Genomic DNA, 21,021 nt, shown 5'->3' with positions numbered 1-21,021 from the left:
AAGCCAAGGATCAAACCTTGGAAGACATTGACAGTAAAAGAGTCAAGAAGGTAGTACACCTAGAAAGTGTGCAAAATAGGAAAGGACGTTTATTTCAGAGGTTGTCTACCCCTAAAGATACACATGTAAACATTCACAGGCACACATAAACCTTTTACTGGCAAATGTACTGTGCCTTGTATTTGAATTTCATACTTTGTATTTTAAATAACCATTTTATTTTTATCATCTTCCTGATAGAGTTTTCTGAATGGCAGTTTTAGAACAAGTAATTTTCTTACTTTTTCTTAAGCAGTTAATTTCTTATGCCTTCTTTAATAGAAACAGGTGTGTGTGTGAGAGTGGGTGTGTGTGTCCTTTCTGAGTAAGCACATGTGACAGAAACCCTGGGAACTGGGAACCACAGACAGTCATGCCCCAGCTTACTCTTGGTTTTATGGACAGTGAGATCCTTTAAACTCTCTCTGCAGGAACCTCTGTAGGCCCTAGTTGCCAAAGAATGCTCTGCTATAATACATAACACTGTATTTGCCATACATTATGTTAAAAAAGATGCTGGAAGAAATTGCTAGCCAAAACCTTTTGCAGTATATGATATAAAGCAGAACTTTAAAAAAATGCATATCCAGAATGCATAGACTTGGTTACAGTGCTCCAGAAAATAATTACATTTCATTGTTAATGAAAATAATAAAAATAAATTTTGAGAAATTATCAATAAGGGATCAACATGCATCTGTACCTTTTTTAATACGGCCTGGAAAATATGCTATGCTATTGTTCTGAGGAAATTGTTAATATATGATAATCCTGTTAAACAAAAGAAGTACTATTCTGAATTCCAGGTATCTTCATGCAAAGGAAGGGATTTGTCCTAGAAACGCAGACGTTAGCATCTGCACCTGGTGTGAGGCCCCAAGGGTTGGCTCTAGTGCTTTGATTAGTAATACTTCACGTTCTTCCGGTGTTTATTTGAAACCAGAGGAAAATCCGTTCTTTTATTCTGCTGGAAACAGTGGTTTCAGTTCAGATTTCAGAAGGCCTCCTTTGCTGGCTGGAATCTATCTTGACCTCATTGTCTTTACTTAAAAATAGGACTTTAATTATTTAATTCATTCATTCAGGGCCTGCGGCTTTCCAGGCAGAGTTCTGGGTGCAAAAGACGCAATAGTGAATAAGATAGACAAGGGCCTTAATGGCCTTAATGAAGACTGTATTCTAGTGGGAAAGAAAGACAATAAACCTGTAAGCAAAAAGTAATGCATGCAACCTGTATGAGTTTGGTAGGGATGCCATAACAAAATATCACCGACTGGTTACCTTAAACAATAGATATTTATTTGCTCACAGTTCTAGAGGCTAGAAGTCCAAGATTAAGGTGTCAGCAGATTTGATTTCTCCTGAGGTCTTTCTCTTTGGCTTATCTTCCCTCTGTGGGCATGCATCCTTGGTATCTTTGTGTGTCCAAATTTCTGCTCCTTCTAAGGACACCATTCAGATGGGATTAGGGCCACTTTAGTAATAACCTCATTTTAACTTGATCACTTCTTAAGAGGCCCAGTCTCCAAACACAGTCACATTCTGAGGTAACTAGGGTTTAGGTCTTAACACATAAAAATTTGGGGGGTGGGGAGACACAAAATTTAGCCTGTAACATAATCATAAATTCTTTGAAAAACCAACAGCACTGTGAAATAGAACAAGCAGTGTGGCGTAGCCTGGGAGGTGCCGATAAGATGACTGAGACCCTATGGGGACTGTCTGAGAAGCCACAAGAGGGGAGGAAAAATGTGCAGGGAGTCCTGGAGGTGGGCTGGACCTGAGTGATTCTCAGAGGGTCACTCAAGCAAATGTGGACACTCTCAGGACTCAGAAAATGATAGGACTAAGCAGAAATGCAACCCTAGGGCAGAAGCTTAGACTTCCTCTTTGGGTAGCTCATCTCATATCTTTTTGTTAGAAAGTGTTCTTAGTATGTAAATGTAAAGTCTCTCCTGTTGAGATGTAAACCCATCTCCCTTTGTTTTGTCCCCAGGGAAGGGATGTTGCAAGTCCCTTCACATATTGGAATCCTATTATTTAGCTTTCCTGCAGACTTTTCTGAAGTTGTTTTAGCTTTTTTTCCTGTGACGGGATCTGGGTAATCTGCTCTGTGCAGAGCCAGGCACTGGGAGTCAAAATGAGGACCACGGTCCAGGATGAGGACCACGGTCGAGGATGACGACCACGGTCCACCTCTGCTTCCAGCCAGCCCAGGGACTCAGAGGGCAATTCATCTGCTTTCACTAGCTCTTCATCTGGGAAATTTTAGCTCTCAGTAGGATCCCATGTATTTTTAATAATGTTATGGTTTTCTAAAAACCTAGTCCTTTGTGCTTTCCTTAAACTATGGTGCCCAAACTAGACATAAAATGAAAGTTGGATTTATGCCTCCTATTTTCTTTACATTATACTTAGTTCATGAAGCTTACTACTTTTTTTTTTTTTTACAGTTAAATTATAGCTCAGACTCAAGTTCAGCACAGAGTTGACAATTCTCTTAGGCCGTTTGCAACCAGCACTGGCATGATACCTGTGGCCCAGCCCTTCCTTTCCTTATCACAGTCACCCCCGGATCCCCAGGTTGCTCCCTGAATCCAGGTAGCTTGAGGGCACTTGGCTCATCATGTGACTCGCCACACCTACGTCCTGGACTGCATCCACCTCCGTGACAGTGCTCCATTGGAGAGTCTCACTCCTGTCACTTAAGATGAAGTTGCTCCCCTCCACAATCTAGAATCATGAAATTCCCCATCATCTCACTTCTTCAGTGCCCTGATGTCAGAAGCTTGTTTCACATCCAGTCAGGCTTTGGGTCTGTATACCCTTCCCCTTTCCAGAGTCCAGAAGCCGTCTCCTGGCTCATTTCTTGCTTAGTTTATCTGGGTCCCCAGCATTTCAACCACACTCATGTCAGCATGGCCATGCCAGCCACCCCCCTCCCCCCAGCTCTCTGGTTTTCCCTCCTGCATGCTAACTGCTGAGCCTTGTGGGAGAAATAAAGAGCTAAGCTGATACGCATTGTGACAGCTTCTTATAGCTGGTTTTCTAACTTCATCTGGACCCTCGGCTCTGCTTGGCAATTATTTGTCCTTACTCAGTTTCCTTTCTTTCTCTCACAATGGCTAGTCCAAAATTTGGCCACTTTCTTCAGGCTCCTTCCTCCGCCTGCCTTCCTCTCACTTCTAGCAAGTAACCTTGTTTCCTGCCTCTCTGGGAAATAAAGGTCATCAGGGTGACATCTCTTGTCTTCCCTCTCTTGACTTCTAAGCCTTCATGGCTCCCTTCCCTCCTCCTGGCTCTGAGGAAAGATTGCTGTTCTCTTTAAGGCTGACTTCAGACACGTAAAGCTTCTTTGCAAGCGTGGTTAGACCCGAGGGCTGTTCTGGGGTTGGATTCATCTTTGGAGCCTCCCCTCCCCCATAGGAACTGACTCAAAGGCTGATTTGAACAGGTGTCAAATTATTTGACACTGAAACAGTGAAACTATGAAACCCTGAAAACCAAAGCTTGGCCTCTTTCCTTTCTTCCCTGGCACTCCTTTCATAGGAAATGCCTGTGGACATATCAGGAAGGCATGCCCCGAGCATGCGTTTTGGTCTTTTCTATCAGTAGTTCATCAAAATGAGCACCCATCTCCAGGTACATTTTCTTGCTAGTTTGTTTATATAGATGTGACTGATGTGGAATTTGAAAATTCTAACCCATTGTCTTGAGATGGGCTCCTTCCCTAATCTCTTAACTTACAGCATAATTAATCCATCAAACCTTGTAATCATCTCCACTGCACACTCTTGCAGCCCAGACTCAGGCTCAGCCAACAGTGAGAGCTGATCTTCTGAGCCCCTCAGCCATACAAGGATGGGGCTCCCCAGGAAGGCTCCAGGTTCTGTTCTAAGAACCTTCTCAGGTTCTAAGCTTCCTTCTAAGGTTCTAGGCTTTCTTTCAGCTTTGAAATTTCATGCATTAATGACACTAAGGCACTTTGAGTGATCCTAAGCTTTGCAAGCAGTTGGGAAGCCTTCCTGAGAAATGGCTGTTTGCCTTGGTCTCCACCGTACTTGGAGTGTCTTAGGTCAGCAAATCCAGGAAGCGTATTAGCCAAGGAAGAAACACTGAATTATAGTTTCTGGGTGTTGGGTTTGTGACTGAATACACACAGGTGCCCAGGATAAAGAACTGTCTCCAGTGATACACTGGAAGTGGCGCCCTCCCCTTCTCTGGATGCTAATGGCAGGCATTCTGCCAAATGAGCCAAGGAGACGGTCGTGTTAACTCACTTAAACTGATGTGTGTGTGTATGACTCTGGGGAAGAGTAGCCTGTGTGGTACGGCAATAGGCGAACCGCAGACAGCACTGCCGCCCTGGGCGGTCGTCAGATAATCCGGGAGCCAGATCCTGGGGCTGCAGAGTGTTGGACTTGAGCTTTAAGTGTAGCCCAGTTCAAACTTTTTGCTTATGAATCAAAGACTGTCCTCTTTGCACACACTGGTTTCAATTTAACAATTCTTTGGCCCACAGGGAATTAATAATGTCTGTGACATTATATTTTCAGTAGCTCTCTCATGCAATTATTAGTGTTTTTTTAAGTGTGCAATTCACAGGGCAGACCTGGTTTGTGGTTCCTGGCCTGGATGGTGAGCTCCTCCGGGGCAGGGCACAATGATTTACTCATCTTTGTATCTCCAGAGCCTGGGCCAAGCGCATAGTATGTGCTCAAGAAATGTTTGTTGAGTGAAATAAATTTGGAGGCTGCTTCTTCTCCACACCTGTGCTCTGGAGGATGCGCAGTGTGTCAGGAGGTCGGGCACCCCCGTCTCGTTTAGCCGCTGACTCTGGGGCTGGCCCCGGGCAGGCCACTTTGTCGTCACTCTGTGGTGCTGGCATTAGTCAGAGATCCTAGTTCTTGCCCCCTGTTTCTTGGCGGGGCCTGGGGGAAGGATGGCGTTGAATGCATTTGGAGATTGGAGTTCCTCAGGGCTGGCCGCTCTGTGAAGACAGAGTCAGATCCACCTCCACGTTCATCCTGGGGCTCAGGTCTCTTTATGTGAGTGCCTGTTTCAAAGCCGCCTCTCACATCAGAATGTGGTTAGACTTCACCAACCTTACAGGCTGTTCTTTAATCATAAAAAGTAGGCAGTAGAGGCTTGTGTGCAGAGCTCTTTAACGTCATTTAGCCAGACGTTCTTGGGTGAGAACTCGGGAGTTTCAGCCCAAACAAGAATGCCGTGGGAAGGACTCAGCGCCGGCCAGCTGCCGGGAAGAGGCAGCAGTGGTGAGCAGCCTTCCAGGACAGCAGGGCTGAAACCCACATTTTGCGGTGTTTCATCTCCATGTCTACACTGATGAGTGTAAATATCTGTGCACAGATTTTCCCTTCAGTGAATTGTTAGGAAACGAGCGACTGTGAGAGAGGCCCTTTCCTCCGATGGATGGGCGCTTATTTCAGAGGCTGATGAGTGGCTGCTTCGAGTGGGCGGGGCAGGGGCTGTGGACACCTGGGGAGATGAACTGTCCCCACTGTCCCCACGTGTGTGGCCTTGAATGGGATGTCGGCCGACCTTGCCATCAAGTCTTAGAGGAACCTGCAGTAGTAAATAAATCTAACGTCCCAATAAGGCCAACATCTTGGGGGCTGGATGCCACTTTCTGACTGCGTATCTGTCACCAGCTTTTCTTTCGATGTCTGAGTGAAGAAGAGGGTGGGAGGGGCAGTGATGTCACTGAAGAGGGTTGCAGCTTCTTATATAGGCTCCCTGCAAAGGAAGATGTCAGTCCTGAAAGAAAGCACTTTTCTTTTCTCAGTTGTCAACCTATTCATATATTGTAACTGGATCTTTCATTTGCAAATGACATGTTGGATAGCGCTAAAAATTGAAATAATGAATAGCCGTTCAACAGAAAAAGGTCTTTCATACCCAGAAGACAACTGCATTGCTGAGTCTCCTACTCCCAAATGAAACAAATGCAGAAGAGCTTTAGACTAAAACAAGCCAAACCAAAAACAAGCTTTGAATAATTTTTCTTAGACTTTTTAACACCCCTTCCTCTTAGCTTACATCGACCAGCAGGCTCTGTGTCCGCTGTGGGGTGAGGAAACGCCAGATGTCTGCATTTCAGCCGTTAAGGAGCTCAGGAAAGGATGATTGGCTTCCTTTGCTTTCTGTGGCCCTCTTGAGTCCTCAGGAAGTGTGGCTGAAAACTGAAGCACCACCAGATGGGTCCAGCAGATGCTTCTAATGATGTGCTTTCACATCCCTCACGGAGGAGGCTTTGCAGCGGGTCACCTGCAGGAGCTCCCCATCCTTCCTTCCACCCTGAGTCAGGGGGGCTGGGCCAGGGATGGGGAGCGAGTGAGCTGGGCCCAGGCAAGGGCTCACCCTAGGCCCTGGTGCAGGTGGCTGAGCACGTCGGCAGCTGTGTCACTGTTCGAGGCTTGTAGTTGAGCCACTGCGCTGAGTAGGACGCAGAGACCTTAGCTCTGCCTTCGTGGTGGTGGAGAAAAATTATTGGCTTAACGTAGGGAGCGACGCCCCTCAAAGGGCTTATGATCTGTAAGACTGAGGGATGTGTCCATGCAAACAGTTATAGGCCTGCTGATTTCTTGTTCTGGTAGCAGAGCACGGCTTCATCGCCAACTTGTGTGGAGTTTGCCTGTGTCGCTAATGTCCTGCTGGCTGCCATCTTGGGGCGACCTGGCCTTTGCAGCCTCAGTCCTGTGTGGTGACATTGATGGTGTAATTTTCACTGATATTCATAGCACCACTGGGGTCAGAGTCAGCCACTGATTGACATTTTTGGATGACATCCTGAAGCTGCTGACATACCGGTCATTCTTGGGGCTTCTCAAACTGGGTTCTCAGAACTCGGGAGAACATGGCACTGCTAGGAGTCCGGGAAGGCATGAGATAAACGACGCAGATCCGACGGGAAGTGGTTTCTTGATGGCCGGTCATTTAAAATGTTATTTTTGACTTTAAAACAAACACCAAAATATTATAGAGTAGTCTATAAAATTCAAATGCAATTTTGAGATAAAACCGAGATTGGGGCTAAATTGCCATGCTCCAGGCTTCTGGGGATTGAGCTCATTTTCTTTGCTGTTACATAAACCTTGGTGAAGCGTTTGAGGCGCTCTGTTCAGTGGTAAAGTGAGCCAGCATTCTTGTGACACAAACAGCGAAACAAAACAACATGGTTGGAATGGAGTGGTCCCGGGGTGGTTGAAGCGTTTGCTTTGTTTCTGAGACAGTCCTGCTGCATTTTGAGGACCCCATTGGGGGCACAGATGCTGGCAGCCTTGGGGTTGGCCTCTGACTGCATCGTCCCTTTCTATAACCCACGTTGAGTAGGATTCCCTGTGGCTTCCTCATCTGGTGACAGCCTGTCTGTCCCTGCATGATCCTAGGAAGCAGGAAAGAGGAGTCTCTGTGAAACCTGGACAGGGGGCGGCAGAAATCTTAAACTGAGGGCACTTAGGTTTGTCCGTATTAAAAGTTAGTTTTAAATGCTTTATAAAAGGCTTCCCCAATCCTTAACATTATTCGTAATTGACATTGATTAGCTCGGGGGAGATCAAGGTTCTTTTTTTTTTTCTTTCAAGACCTTCTCTCTTCTCCCAACCCCTCAAAAAGCAGCAACGATGGACTGACCCCAGGCGATGGTTTTGGGGTGCTGTTCTGGTGTCTCTGAAGGACGGTGAGATGCGTGCCTGTCACACTCCTTCTCCCCTTGGTGTCCACAGTGCCTCCCGGGATGAGTCAGGCAGCCAGGCCACTGGGGTAGCTGACCAAGTACTTGGCTCTTCAGCAGATGGTCGCTCCTTGGAGATGGAACCACGGGTAAATGTAAGGGGAATAGTGTGATGAGTGGATCCTGGCGGAACAACTGGACCCACCTTCCCTGAAGAGCAGCCAGGCCCTTGGGAAGGAACTTAGCTGGCATCTTCTGAAGCAGGGGTACTCACGGCGTGAAAGTCTTAGATGGTGATGCCTAGCTCTGCAGACCAGTCCTTCACCAGAGGTGTCTGTGAGGCACCAGGGGGACCTCCTCCCAGACAGCCACCACGCTTATGCCACAGTGCGCTGATCGCGACACCAACTCTGCAGCCGCCGTGAGTTTCGGAATAACAGTGCGGAGAACCAGGGCTACAGCTCCGACAGACCTGGGTTCCAATGCCAGCTTAGTGCCTGTTGCTGCCGGGCTTCAAGATTCTCCCTTAATCTTTCTGAGCCTCACTTTTATTGTCTGTCAGTGGGGTGTTTATTGGGTTATTGTGAGGACGCTTGTCAGATGACTTACCTGGTAGGGATCCAATAGATTAAGAAGGTTGGTGATACTCTGACAGACACTATTCCAAAATGAAGCCATGAGATTTCCTTTCTCCTTGTTAAATAGCTGGGCCTGTCCAAATAGACAACAACTCGGTACATCGTTAAATGTACTGAGGTCCTGCAGAGCTTTGGGACTCATCAGAGGTGTTGCAGGAGGATTGTGTGTGAGAATTCAGCCAGGAAGAAGGAGCCCTTGGCAGACAGAGGCTGTGAGGTGTTGCCGACCTGCCCCGGTGTCGGGGGCAGGGGACCCAGACTCACAGTGAGGGCCACAAAGCGCGTGTCTGGCCTCCGGCTGAGACAGCTCGTGTCACCCCCTCTAACGCATCTTCCCTCCCCCTCTCCTGCCCCCTCTCCTCTTCCTAATCATGCTTATTCATCAAAAGCATGTACAAGCTCTGGAATCTCACCCAGACGGATAGAGGTGGGAGGGGGGTGTGTTTTCACAAGCCCTCAGGTGTTCTGATGCACAATGCAGCCTGAGGACGACGCCTCGCAGGCCCGCCCTCAGACCAGTGTCCCTGGTGGCCTTGAGGTCTGCTGCTTGCGGAGGGTGGGGAGGCTGCCTGGGGCAGAGGCTGGGCGAGTGGAAGGCCAGTGAGCACCCCGGGATGAGGGTAAGGACCATCTTCTCAAAGCTTGGAGGTCAGCACAGTGGGAGTCAGGTTGGTCTGTAAGTGGGACAGACCACTTACTCTGCGGAGCTCTAGACTGAGTGATCCCTCACATTCTCCTGGAAAATGAGAATGTCCTGCTGGCTGAGACCGGGCCAGGGAAAGCGGTCCCAGACAGCAGTGGCCGTGTACTTTTATGCCAACGAAGAGGAGGGACCCACTCAGAGTGATTGGTAACTGAGATGCTGATGAGGACAATGAACAGTGCTTTCCATTTATGGTGCAAAAAAAGTCACCTGGGGGCTTCCGGTGGCGCAGTGGTTGGGAGTCTGCCTGCCAGTGCAGGGGACATGGGTTCGAGCCCTGGTCTGGGAAGATCCCACATGCCGCGGAGCAACTAGGCCCGTGAGCCACAACTACTGAGCCTGCGCGTCTGGAGCCTGTGCTCCGCAACAAGAGAGGCCGCGATAGTGAGAGGCCCGCGCACCGCGATGAAGAGTGGCCCCCGCTTGCCGCAGCTAGAGAAAGCCCTCACACAGAAACGAAGACCCAACACAGCCATAAATAAATAAATAAATAAATAAAAAGAAGCAGTTGAATAGTTTAACAAAAAACAAAACCAAAAAAAAAAAGTCACCTGGATGGAGACAGCCTCATGTTTGTAGAGGCTTTGGCAATAAGTCCGTCTCTTTTGCTCACGTCTGGTTCTTTGGAACCCATTCTTTTAGTGCCCACTGTGCGTCAGGCATCACGGAAAGCTTTGTGATACACCCGCAGCTCACTTTCTGGAAGGAGCCACCCACCCATCCACTGAATCTGATAAATGGGCGATTTCATTTTTATCACGACCACAAACACAACAGGCACTTAATGTGATGCGAAATGCTTTACGTGGATTCGATTACAAAACCCAGTGTGCTAGACACTAGTTTACAGAGGAGGAAATTGAGGTTCGGGGAGGGTTCTCAAAATCACACAGGCAGTGAGAGGTAGACTCAGATTCAGACCCCTACTTCTGAGCCTGTGGAAGCCCGATTCAGAAGCTACACGTTTAACTAGCATTGAATTGTACATGGGCAAAGCGTCATGTTGAATTTTGGATTTTTTTTCTTTGTGATAAAAACAGATTTTGATTCCCTCCAATTTCAGAATACTTGCCAATTTGCATAGCTGGCGATACAAATCGGGAGAGACGTTCTTCTATTTATTTATTTTTATACATTTATTTATTTATTTATTTATTTATGGCTGCGTTGGGTCTTCGTTGCTGCACCCGGGTTTTCTTTAGTTGCGGCGAGTGGGGGCTACTCTTTGTTGCGGTGTGCGGGCTTCTCATTGCGGTGGCTTCTCTTGTTGCAGAGCACGGGCTCTAGGCGCGCAGGCCTCAGTAGTTGTGGCGTGTGGGCTCAGTAGTTGTGGCTCGCGGGCTCTAGAGCGCAGGCTCAGTAGTTGTGGCGCATGGGCTTAGTTGCTCCGTGGCATGTGGGATCTTCCCGGGCCAGGGCTCGAACCCGTGTCCCCTGCATTGGCAGGCGGATTCTTAACCACTGCACCACCAGGGAAGTCCTGGGAGAGATGTCCTAATTGTGCCTGGCTTTTGGATACTTATCATAATCTACACGGTAATTGTTTCACCCAGCTGACCTGCCTAGTGTACGGTGTGTAATCACTGTAGGTCTTCTGTGATTGACCCGTTCTGTGCAACATCTACCTGGTTATGTGGTGCCCAGAGCGATGCACGGAGTGTGTCCTGCCAAGTTTAAAATACACTCGGCACTAGTGGATGTGAACTTGACTATTCTTGGCAATTGTGACTTCCTGTTTTCAAGATAAAAGATTTACAGGGATTTATTAGAAAATTTTCAGAAGGCTTCTGTGAGGCTATCACATACGGCTTAGAGAAAACAGATAATATCCTTGCAAGTGAATTTGAACCATATGAATAGTTTTTCTTCATGTGTGCATCAGCTTAAAAGAGGACTCCCAGACGATCTATAAAAGATCTATAAAAGCTGTTGAAAGTATGTATCACCAGAATTTTAAAGGAAGGAAAATTTGAAAGTACTTGAAAAAAATTGCGGTTGGCTTTTCTAAACTCAGAGATTTGAAGGATGGAGGGCTGTGCGTTGAGGGATGACATTGTCACCTCACTCTGGTTTCCAGAGTCAGTGGCCTCTGCGCAGTCTGGGGACAGTTGTCTGGGACAGTTTGGGGGAGGGGCCTTCTCTGGTTCCTTAGCTACCTGCTGAATATATTGTCTGATCCATTAAAAAGAACGCATACATGCAAATGTAATGCCTACTGTGCAAGGCATTATGCTCTCACTCGGAAGGGGGCCTGTCCAGCTCAGAACCCTTGTCCCACATTCATTAGCAGAAGAGGTCGGGTGTTTGGTGGGATGGCTAGCGGGTGAGGGGAGAGCATGAAGGGAAGGGGCATAGGTGGGCGAGAAGGGAACTTGGCATCAGTGGCTGAATTCAGGTCGCTGCTTGGCACTTAGCCGTGTGGCCTTGGGTCCGTTACTTCACCTCTTGAACCTCGGTTTTCTCGTGGGGATGATGACATCGATCCTACTCACCTGGGAAATGTTGGAAGGACAATTAAAATGAACCATGCAAGAGCTCGTGACAAACTGGGAGGTTCTGTAGAGAGTAGTCAGTGTGGTTGGTTGTACTAGCCTCGGCCCTGTGCCCAAAGCTTGCTCAGCAGGCCTCGCCTCGTTCTCGAACCCTGGTGCGGAGGGTTAGACAGCAGGCTGGAGCCTGGGGGAAAGCCTGTACAGTCCGAGGGGGTGGCGTGGCCGACGTTTAGTGGGCCTGGCGTGGGTCAGGACCTCAGGCAAAAACCTGTGCCATCTGGGACCGAGCTCCTTGTTCCTGGAAACTTACCCCTTCCTCTTCCTCAGGGACCCTGTCATTTTGGGGCATTCCAGTGGTCTTTTTCCATATTACTGTTTGTTCAGAATTTTGCTATTGAGTGTCAGGGGCTGTTTGTTCTGGAGCCCAGCCCGACAACACTCCCCAAGGTCCCCCAGTAAAAGCGCGCTCTCCACGGACGCTGGTTCTACTGTAAAATGGGAGGCTGGCAGGGTCCCAGGACAGGGGCAGAGCCACAGAGCAGGGAGTGCCACCTCTGGTCAGTAATTTATTTTTTAGCTGACTCCTGCGAGACCCAGGCATGTGTTTTCGGTAGCTTTGCCCGTTTTGCTGGAGATCATCCTAGAAGTCCCACGTGGATGTGCTGCCTTCTGCAATGGAGGGGAGCGTGTTTGTGTCCCACGGGGCTTTAGAATGAGAGCTGTGGAGGGCAGCCCTGAGGCTGGTCAAGTCGGTGACAGTGCCGTGGACACCCACCACGTTTACTGCTGCCCCTGGGGAGATAGGCTCTGGTAGCCAGGTTGGTTGGGGGGAAGTTCCCAGTCCCACTGGGAAAATGAGCAGAGCAAATGGCCTGTGGCAGCCTGAACAAGAGTCATTTCTCACCCCCGTGTCCCTGAGCTTCCCTTGAGGAGGTATGAGCTTTTCTTAAAATAAGCATCGTATGTTGTTGGCAGAGATCATTTTCACCTTATAGACTTTTTAAAAAACGTAACCCTGACCCCTGCCCAAAGCTGGACACTCTGGAACCAAACACCAACCTCAGGGGGTTACCTCGGAGAGGCCGTGGCATCACTCGTGAGAGGGGCTTCTGTTAAAACAGTTTTGTGGGTGGTGATAGTTTGTATCGGGGGCACACAGAGTAAAACATGACTTAGAAGATGTAAAGAGAATGAAGCAAGGTGTTTTCCTTCCTTTAAAATTTCTTCTCTCGACCTCTATTCCCCTGCTTATGGCTCATGTCAAGTTTATTTCATAACTTTGCATAAATCTGAAAATGACACAAACTCCATTCCTGAAAAGTTAAACTCGGTTGTGTATTTTGTTCTGATGAATGTCCTCCAAAAATGTGCTAACTTCAAAAACCAAACCAAAGCTTCACTGAGACTTAACGTGCTGCTCCTTTTCCAGATTTTGCTTTCCATAAGTGGTTTTTACAAGATAGTTTCCCTATTTGTTTTTTTTTTTTTTTCCCTATTTGTTTTTAAAAAACTATTCTTACCCTAGCCCCACACAAAGTCTGTTCAGCAGTGACACATGCTGGTGGAGAAAATCCATGTCCACAGTCACCCACAACACTTAACAAGATTTGCCAGCCTGTACCTTTCTAGAAACACTGGACGTCACGTTGTGATGAGTACGTAACAAGAGATTCCCACTAGGAACTCATAAGAGTAATCAACTCATAGGATTAATACAGGAACTCAATCGATTCATCAATGCTGTGCCATTAATGACTTGGACTATTGGTACTGAACACTTTGGGCAAATTATTTTCTTTTGAATTATAGCGATGAGCATATTTGTCATTTCCGTAATTGCTTGGTGGTCCCTAATTTTTATAGAGGCTAGACCTTGAAATGGAGAGCCTACCCCGGAACTTGGAATAAAACTGAAATTGTTTTAGTATAACCCCAGCGAAAGTGGTTTGGCTTTAAGGGGGCAAGAGGAAATAGATGAAAAGGAACATTGTAAAACATCCAAGATTTCTGGCTGGCAGTCTCATACACAGTGTGTTTTCACTTTAAGTCCTTGAGATCTCTCGGTCTGCAGTGTGGGGAAGAACGTGGACACGGAGTGTCGATGCCCTTGGGGGAAGGATGTTCTCACTAGAACTGGTTACCAAAAATGGATGTTTTAAGCCCAACTGCTAATTGTGGCGGCCAGTCTTTGGATACGCTTTCCATCCTTGATGGCGAGCTCCAGGGTTTGCTGTTTAATGGTCTCTGTGTCGTGTCCTCTTTAAGAAAAGGACGTGCCCAACAAGCCCTTGCGGGTCCGAGTCCGCTCCTCCAACGACCAGCTGTCCGTGGCGTGGAAGGCGCCACACCTGTCTGGAGCTAAGAGTCCACGCAGATCACGGGGCTTCCTTCTGGGCTACGGAGAAAGTGGCCGGAAGATGAATTATGTTCCACTGACGAGAGATGAGCGAACACACGAAATTAAAAAGCTAGGTGAGTTTCATGTTCATTGCTATTCGATGTTTTAATGATGTTGGCTGTCATTTCAAGATTTTGAAGCCTGTTCGTGACAGAACGTCGTATTTCAGTTGTAACGTTCATTTTCCAGGTATTACAGGTATTCAAAAACTCATTCTCTGTTCTATCCTCCGTCCATGCCTCCATCCTTTCCACCTTCTGTTAGTGGTGGGACAAGGCTGCCCAACAAGTGCCCTTCAGCGGCTTCCTGACCCAGTTGCACTGGGTCATTTTTCTGGACGTGAGGGGGCGGGGCTAATGCTTTTCCATCTTGGCTCTGCTTTCATCGTTTTGCACTCTAAGCTGCATCTTAGATCCTGCGACACTGGACCTTGCGTCCCATCGAGATGAAATGTGGTGGCAGCTGATGGAGCCTGCGGACCGAGCCTGCCCTCCTTCCTCTTTGCAAACCCTCATTGGGTGAAGGAAGCATCAAAGCACAGGCCGTGGAGGCTGTGATCCGGAGAGGTTATGTGCTTGGTTGCTTGGTTCCAGGCCTGACCTCTGCTGCCCTTGCTGCTCGATAGGCCTGGACAGTGGACCTGGGCCACGCTCCCAGGGGCGCAGCAATGATCCCTCACGCCTGGCGCTTCCTTGGGGGTGGAGACACTGCAACACTCGTGCAACACTTCTGCTTTTCTCCCTTCCCTCATGCCCCCTTACCTACGTGATGGGTTTGGCAGGAGGTGCTGGGCAAGCGTGGCTCGGCCCCTCCCTATCGCCTCCTCTGGGGGAAGCCAGGCTGCAGAGTACACATTCTGTTCTGCCCCTCTGTGCCCGAGTCGTGGAGGGCCCAGGGCTCCTGGGGCAGCAAGGTCTGCCTGACTCTGGGCTTTGGTGTTAGAACGTACACCTGCCCCGTGTTCTCCAGCTTAGTTTGTACGAGCCATAGATATGCTGGCCTCCACTGCTTATTCTTGTTCACTTTCTAGTTAGATCAGTGCTCAGGCAAGGTAGAGGGTGTGATTTATTGGGCCTTCCCAAGACTCCAGTGGGAACGAGGGTCTCTTCACGACGCGGTCATCAGGCATGGCTTGGCTCCCAGCCTACGCAGTGAGGGGCTGGAGACTGACCTGGGCAGATTTGAGCTGGTGGAGACACCGAGCGGGAGGCCAGGCTGGATTCGCTCCCTGGAAGATTCTCGGAAGTAATCTTCACTGCTCTGCTCACACACCCACTGTTGGAAAAGTCTGTTGGGTGCTCATGGCACAGGGTCAGCCTGGCGTTCTGTGGGCTTTACGGGGTCTCCACGTGATGGCACAGGCAGCGGTGAGCCAGGCATGGCATCGAAGCCTCAAAATAGACTCCAGACTTTTTCCAGCCAGAAGAGACTAGCTACCTGTCTGCTCCAAAGCTGCACAAAACCACGAGGGATCATGGGAGCGAATGGAGAAATCTGAACTGTCCATGCTTCGTGAAGCCTGGCTTCAGTATTAGCAGTGAGACCCAGAGCTAGAGGCTCAACTCCTGGAGCCACAGAATAATTTGGGGACTCTTCATTCATTCATTCATTCATTCATTCATTCCTGGGCCTACCCCTTGCCTTGAGTGGTTGTACTGTGCAGGTTAAGTGGCTCTGTTTTGGTGATTCAGGCCAAATTCTACCCAGGATATCAGCAGATAAGTAGTCACTAGTTTTGCATTTCTGATACTGTAGAGAGAGCGTTTTGTAAGTGGAAAGTTTTCATTGTTCTGCATCTTTCATAGACACCACACATTAAAATGTCCTTTGGTGTCGACAACTTTTTCATCTGACTGGTTCTGTTAACTTTTTGTTTTCTCAGTAGTGAACCCCTGGCTCACCTGAGTGTCGCAGAAGGATTTTTTTTTTTTTTTTTTTTTTTGCTTCCTGAACTTGAGCAAATGTTGGAACTGAGGTCAGTGGTGGGCCCTGATCCTGGCCTGAACCGACAGCTCAGGACTCTGGGGCTTCCACTACAACCTGCTAGCTTAGGAATTTTCACCAAATAAAAAAGGTTGGACTTGCCATTGTGAACGATCTCAGTGGTCACCTTGAGGAGGAGGTCTCACTGGACACTTGCTCCATCCTGGCCAGGAGGATGGGATGAGGATGGGATGATGTGAATTCCTGTGGATGTCGGAGTGGCCTGCTATGTTAGGGGATGCCTGTCTCCTTATTTTATCCTGCATAGGATTTTAATTCCACTGATGACCGAGATGCCATTGAAAGCGTGGTACTGCAAGGAATGGCCAAATGTTAAGGAAACTTGGAGAAAAGTGGTGGGCCTGTGGGCCTGTCAGCAGAAACCCTGCCCTCGGAGTCATCCATTAAACATGTCCTCCTGGGCATCTTCCATGTCAGGCACCATCCTGGGTACCAGCTCCCCGGCGGTCGCGCACAAGGGCAGACGGTACCCAGAGTGCGCAGTGCTCACTGTTGTGAAAGCAGCTGGAGAGGGAAAAGCAGGCACCGGAGGCAGGAAGCTCTGGGCCTTTTGCGGGGGGAGGGAGGGCGCCAGTGTTGAATCCTGTGGTCAAAGGAGTCCCTGGGGGCGTGGGAATACAGAGGGAGAGGAGGTAGCCAGCCCAGGTGAGGTGGGAGCTGGACAGTAACAAAGAATGAGCAGGTGTACATTTGGAGTCCTTCAGAAAGTTTCCACGGACCTTCAGAAGTAGTTTCTGCCACATTACGCCGAGGTTGGGAAGTGAGGGAAAACGGTGGCTCTGACAGGGAGGGGTGGGGCTTGGGGTCCTGTGGTCCCTGGGCTGGTGACGCTGCAGTCATTTTGGAAATTTTATTTCTACCCTTTATTCAATAATCAGGAGCACAGAAAGAAGTGTGCTTTTATACCACTGTGTCTTTATTATATTTCTATGAAAAAGAGATGGACGGGTGCATACCCAGCTGTCAGGTGCTTTCTCGGGCCCGGGGTCAGTGCCCGGTGAGCCCTGGGCCCTGCCCCTTCCTCACCTGCATTAGTAACAGCCTGGGGTTTGGAGCCACACAGAGCTGGGTGTGAGACCAGTCCTGCATTTAGGCCATGACCTTGGGGTCACCTCACCCCACTGAGCTGGTTCCTCATCTGTGAAAAGGAGGCAATGAGAGTAGCTTCCTTGTGGGGCTTTGTCGGCACTAAATGAAGAATTGATGTGCAATGCTTAACACGGCACAGAGACTAGACTCAGTACGTGTGAAACCATTGTTACAGTTTACTGCAGTGTAGACTGTTCCTTCGAGATCATCTCGGGCCAAGCTGACTTGGAGAGCACAGCAAATCAAGAACCTGGGCATTCAGCAAATCCAAGAACTTTAAGAAATGCATCGCAGATATGTAAAAGAGTCAATTGTGGGAAATTATTCTTTTCTTGGTGGTTCCTGATAAATGATAAGCCACTGCTTTTCACATTTAGTTATTTATACATGTTCCTGGATTGTGAGGTTGAATGGCAGAGTTTTTTCTTTGTTGACATTTGGTGTACTTGCCAGTAGCAGCAAGAAATGAACACACCTGAAAGGACTCCAATGTTGAGAAGCTTAGTTTGATGTTCTATGAATTCAAGCATTACAAACTTGATTCTTCCCTGTTGTAAAACATATATTTCAAAATTCTCTGACAGAATAAGATGTGAGAGCCTCAGTCTAAATAATTTACTCATGTCACAGTATGAGTTTCACCTGCCCTATGTGTGTGTGTATTCACATACACACACACACACGGGAGGGAGCAGGTTGTCAAGTATTGCCCCTTCCCTTGAAATGTGATTAGGCTACAGAAGTTTACTTTACATAAACAGGGCTCTCAGTGTGAGTTTTTTTGAGCATGGGTCTCCCTTTATGTTTAACTTGACATGCTGTTTGTAAAAATGACAGGTTTATTTTCCCACTGCCATATGGAAGTTTGCAATTCCTGCAGGCAGGACACCAGTGTTAGAAGTTTCCTTTAGGGTCTTAGTGCTGCCTTGTTAATGTGCTGAGGTATTACCTGATGATATAACTATCCACGTTCGAAGTATGTCAGGTTGCCTCATTTTTATTCTTGAATTGATCAAGGCTGCTACAGGAAACTAGGTCGATAGAACCTGGAGTTGGGCATTAGCAACTTTAGATTTAGGGAAGATTGTGAGTCCTTTTAGGGGTGTGACCTTGGGCAAGTCAATCCATTTTTATGGCTTTATGTCCTTATTTGTAAACTAAGAAGGTCAAATTGGAAGCTAGCCAAGGTTTCACTGGGGTCTCAGACTCCGTGATTCCATAGCACTTGAGAGTTGTAAGTTTTAGTTCGTTATTGTAATTTGTTTCCAAATAAAGTTTTCAAGTTTAGGTTAAGTTGGACATTAGTGGGCCCAATGCACAATTTGGGAGGGTGGGGTGGAGGTGAACTAACTGAAAGAACAATCCAGAAATAAAGGATGAATTTAAACTCTTCCATTTGCTCTTAGCTAATCTTCAGAGACTCCGTTCTGAGGATTTTAGCTCGAAGGGCACAGCATCCCATCCGGGCTGCAAGCCTGGTGCACTGGCTCTTCTTGTCTCTCTCCCTTTTTTTGATGACAAATAAAAACAGAGTCATTCCCTCCTCTATATTTGGAGGTAAAAAAAATTTAGGGAATTGTGTGGGTAAATATACTATTCATTTCTTTTTTAAACATTGCTCATCTTTCTTTGATGCTAATGAGTTAGAAACCCATTTTTCAGGAATTATAGGTAAAAATCCCTTCCACATTTCCTGACATAAATCGTGTTCTTTTTGAGTTTAGTTCCCACAGTTCTTGGTCTCATCTGTAGTTGTCCTGAATGAGTAGGAATGCCCGAGAGAGATGAGAAGGTAAGGGGAGAGGAACACAGACGAGCAGGGGTGTGCTTTCCAGAAAACCAGCTGCAGAGCCTCATCCCTTGCTTGTTGGTCCACAGCCTCCGAGTCCGTGTACGTGGTCTCACTGCAGTCCCTGAACTCCCGGGGGCAGAGTCAGCCCGTCTACAGGGCCGCCCTAACAAAGCGGAAGATTTCAGGTATGTCTCCAAGGACGCGTCTGGTCAAGCCATGGTCTAGGGCTTGCTTGTTTCTAAATGATGCTGGCTGAGCGACAATGCACATGGATTTTATTGAGTATAAAAGGAAACAGCAGGGCAGACTTGGTCACATTTTGGAGGCATGTGTGTTTCCTTTCTACTCAGAGGCTAGAGTGTTCTTGTGATGAAATCTATCTCTGTGTGTATTTGAATGGCTTCAGATCTGTCATGATAGGAGTGCCGAGCATTTATTCCATTTAACAGGCGCAGTCTGATCCATGCATAAACTGCCCTTGCTGAGAGACTGGGAACAAAGGGAGAGAAAGAAGAGTAGGTGTGGAGGGGGCAGCATGCAAGAGACGGACTCAAACTTTATTTCAGCTAAAATTGCCTAAAAAAATAGCATTGAGGGGCTTCCCAGGTGGCGCAGTGGTTGAGAATCTGCCTGCCAATGCAGGGGACACGGGTTCGAGCCCTGGTCTCGGAAGATCCCACATGCCGTGGAGCAACTGGGCCCGTGAGCCACAATTACTGAGTCTGCGCGTCTGGAGCCTGCGCTCCGCAACAAGAGAGGCCGCGATAGTGAGAGGCCCGCGCACCGCGATGAAGAGTGGCCCCCGCTTGCCACAACTAGAGAAAGCCCTCGCACGAAACGAAGACCCAACACAGCCAAAAATAAATAAATAAATTTTTTTAAAAAAGAAAAAAAATAGCATTGAGAAGAGTGAGAAAAACTGTAATAGTGTCTTGCTGGTAGCCTGATCATTGGTTACTTACTAAGGGATACTTTTTTCCACATCCATTCACAGCTATTTTTTATATCAATCATATAGTAACAAATTAAATATACCTTTTCTGGATCATGTGCCTTAATTTAAAGAGGGAACCTACAGCATAATGATTTTCATGAATTCACAATTTATTTGAATTATATAATATAGCATATATCTATATATTATACTTTTATACTGATAATTATTATAATTGTACGTTGTATAAGAAAAATCCCACATGTATGTTGTTTCACTTTTTAAATTCTTTAATTGCTGCTCTAGAAGAAGTCCCTGTATCACTTTTCTAACAGGCTACATATTTCCACCTTCCCCTACTTGTAGTGAAAACCACATCCTTTTGAAACATGATCCCTGAAAGATGAAAAGAAAAACATAAAACAAACAAAAAACCCAAAAAACTCCAAGAGACTAAAAGCAAAATTGAAGACATCTTGTGAGTCTCAGTGTTACAGATTGAACAGAAACTATAAACTTTGTGACTTTACTGTATTCCATTGGAAACTGGCAAACTGAATTCTCTTTTCTGTCTGAATATTACTTTTAATCTGCCTTGGAATCACAGATTCTAAATTGTGAGGACCTTGGAGTCAATGTGACTTGTGCAATCGTTGAGCTAGAATTTGTATTTCATGCCACGATTGCCCAGGAAATGCTCTGAATTGACCCTTTCTTCCCCTAAACTTTTGCTTCCTGTAAAAATTGCATTATTTCCCAGAAGCTCACAGTGTATATTGAGAAAACGCTGAGTGATCTGGAGTATCTCTGACCAAGGGCAAAGCACCTCCTTTTGTGCTACTGTTCTTATGTCGATTGGGTTAGGCAGCTTAGAATGTGTTTAAGAAGAGGAAGAGTGGGGAGTTTTGCTTTTCTGCATTGACCAGTCAAATAATTGCTTGACTTTCTATTCATTTCATTTTATCTACCTCAAGCATAAGCAATTAAAAAAATAAACTCTGGGGGCCAGAGGGACTCAGGGCAGAGCCTACTGTTGGGGACAGCCTTTCCATGTGCACAATTGTCATTGCAGAAGAGGATGAACTGGATGTACCTGAAGACATCAATGTCCGGGTAATATCGTCCCAATCTGTGCTGGTAGCCTGGGTGGATCCTGTTTTGGAAAAACAGAAGAAAGTTGTTGCATCAAGGTACTTTTCCTTCTTTCTTTGTCTTTATTTTCTATATGAGAGACATGGT

At 47.2% G+C, this 21,021-nt stretch overlaps 1 protein-coding gene across 3 annotated transcripts in view; it reads left to right on the top strand.

Moving 5' to 3' along the window:
- FNDC1 (fibronectin type III domain containing 1) overlaps positions 1 to 21,021 on the top strand; it is a 95,507-nt gene that overhangs the window by 30,049 nt on the left and 44,437 nt on the right. For 2 of the 3 annotated variants that reach the window (XM_061207265.1, XM_061207264.1), the window contains 3 exons: positions 13,831 to 14,037; positions 18,935 to 19,033; positions 20,855 to 20,972. In XM_061207265.1, the coding sequence (XP_061063248.1) occupies positions 13,831 to 14,037; positions 18,935 to 19,033; positions 20,855 to 20,972 (424 nt within the window). The remainder of the gene's footprint in view (positions 1 to 13,830; positions 14,038 to 18,934; positions 19,034 to 20,854; positions 20,973 to 21,021) is intronic. The other variant, XM_061207266.1, reaches the window with a different exon arrangement.

The sequence above is a fragment of the Eubalaena glacialis genome, chromosome 12 (genome assembly GCF_028564815.1).
Source record: "Eubalaena glacialis isolate mEubGla1 chromosome 12, mEubGla1.1.hap2.+ XY, whole genome shotgun sequence".
In the NCBI taxonomy this organism is placed as follows: Eukaryota; Metazoa; Chordata; class Mammalia; order Artiodactyla; family Balaenidae; genus Eubalaena; species Eubalaena glacialis.
The sequence above is the reverse complement of the archived record's forward strand: the minus strand, read 5'-3'. Positions and strand labels throughout refer to the sequence as shown.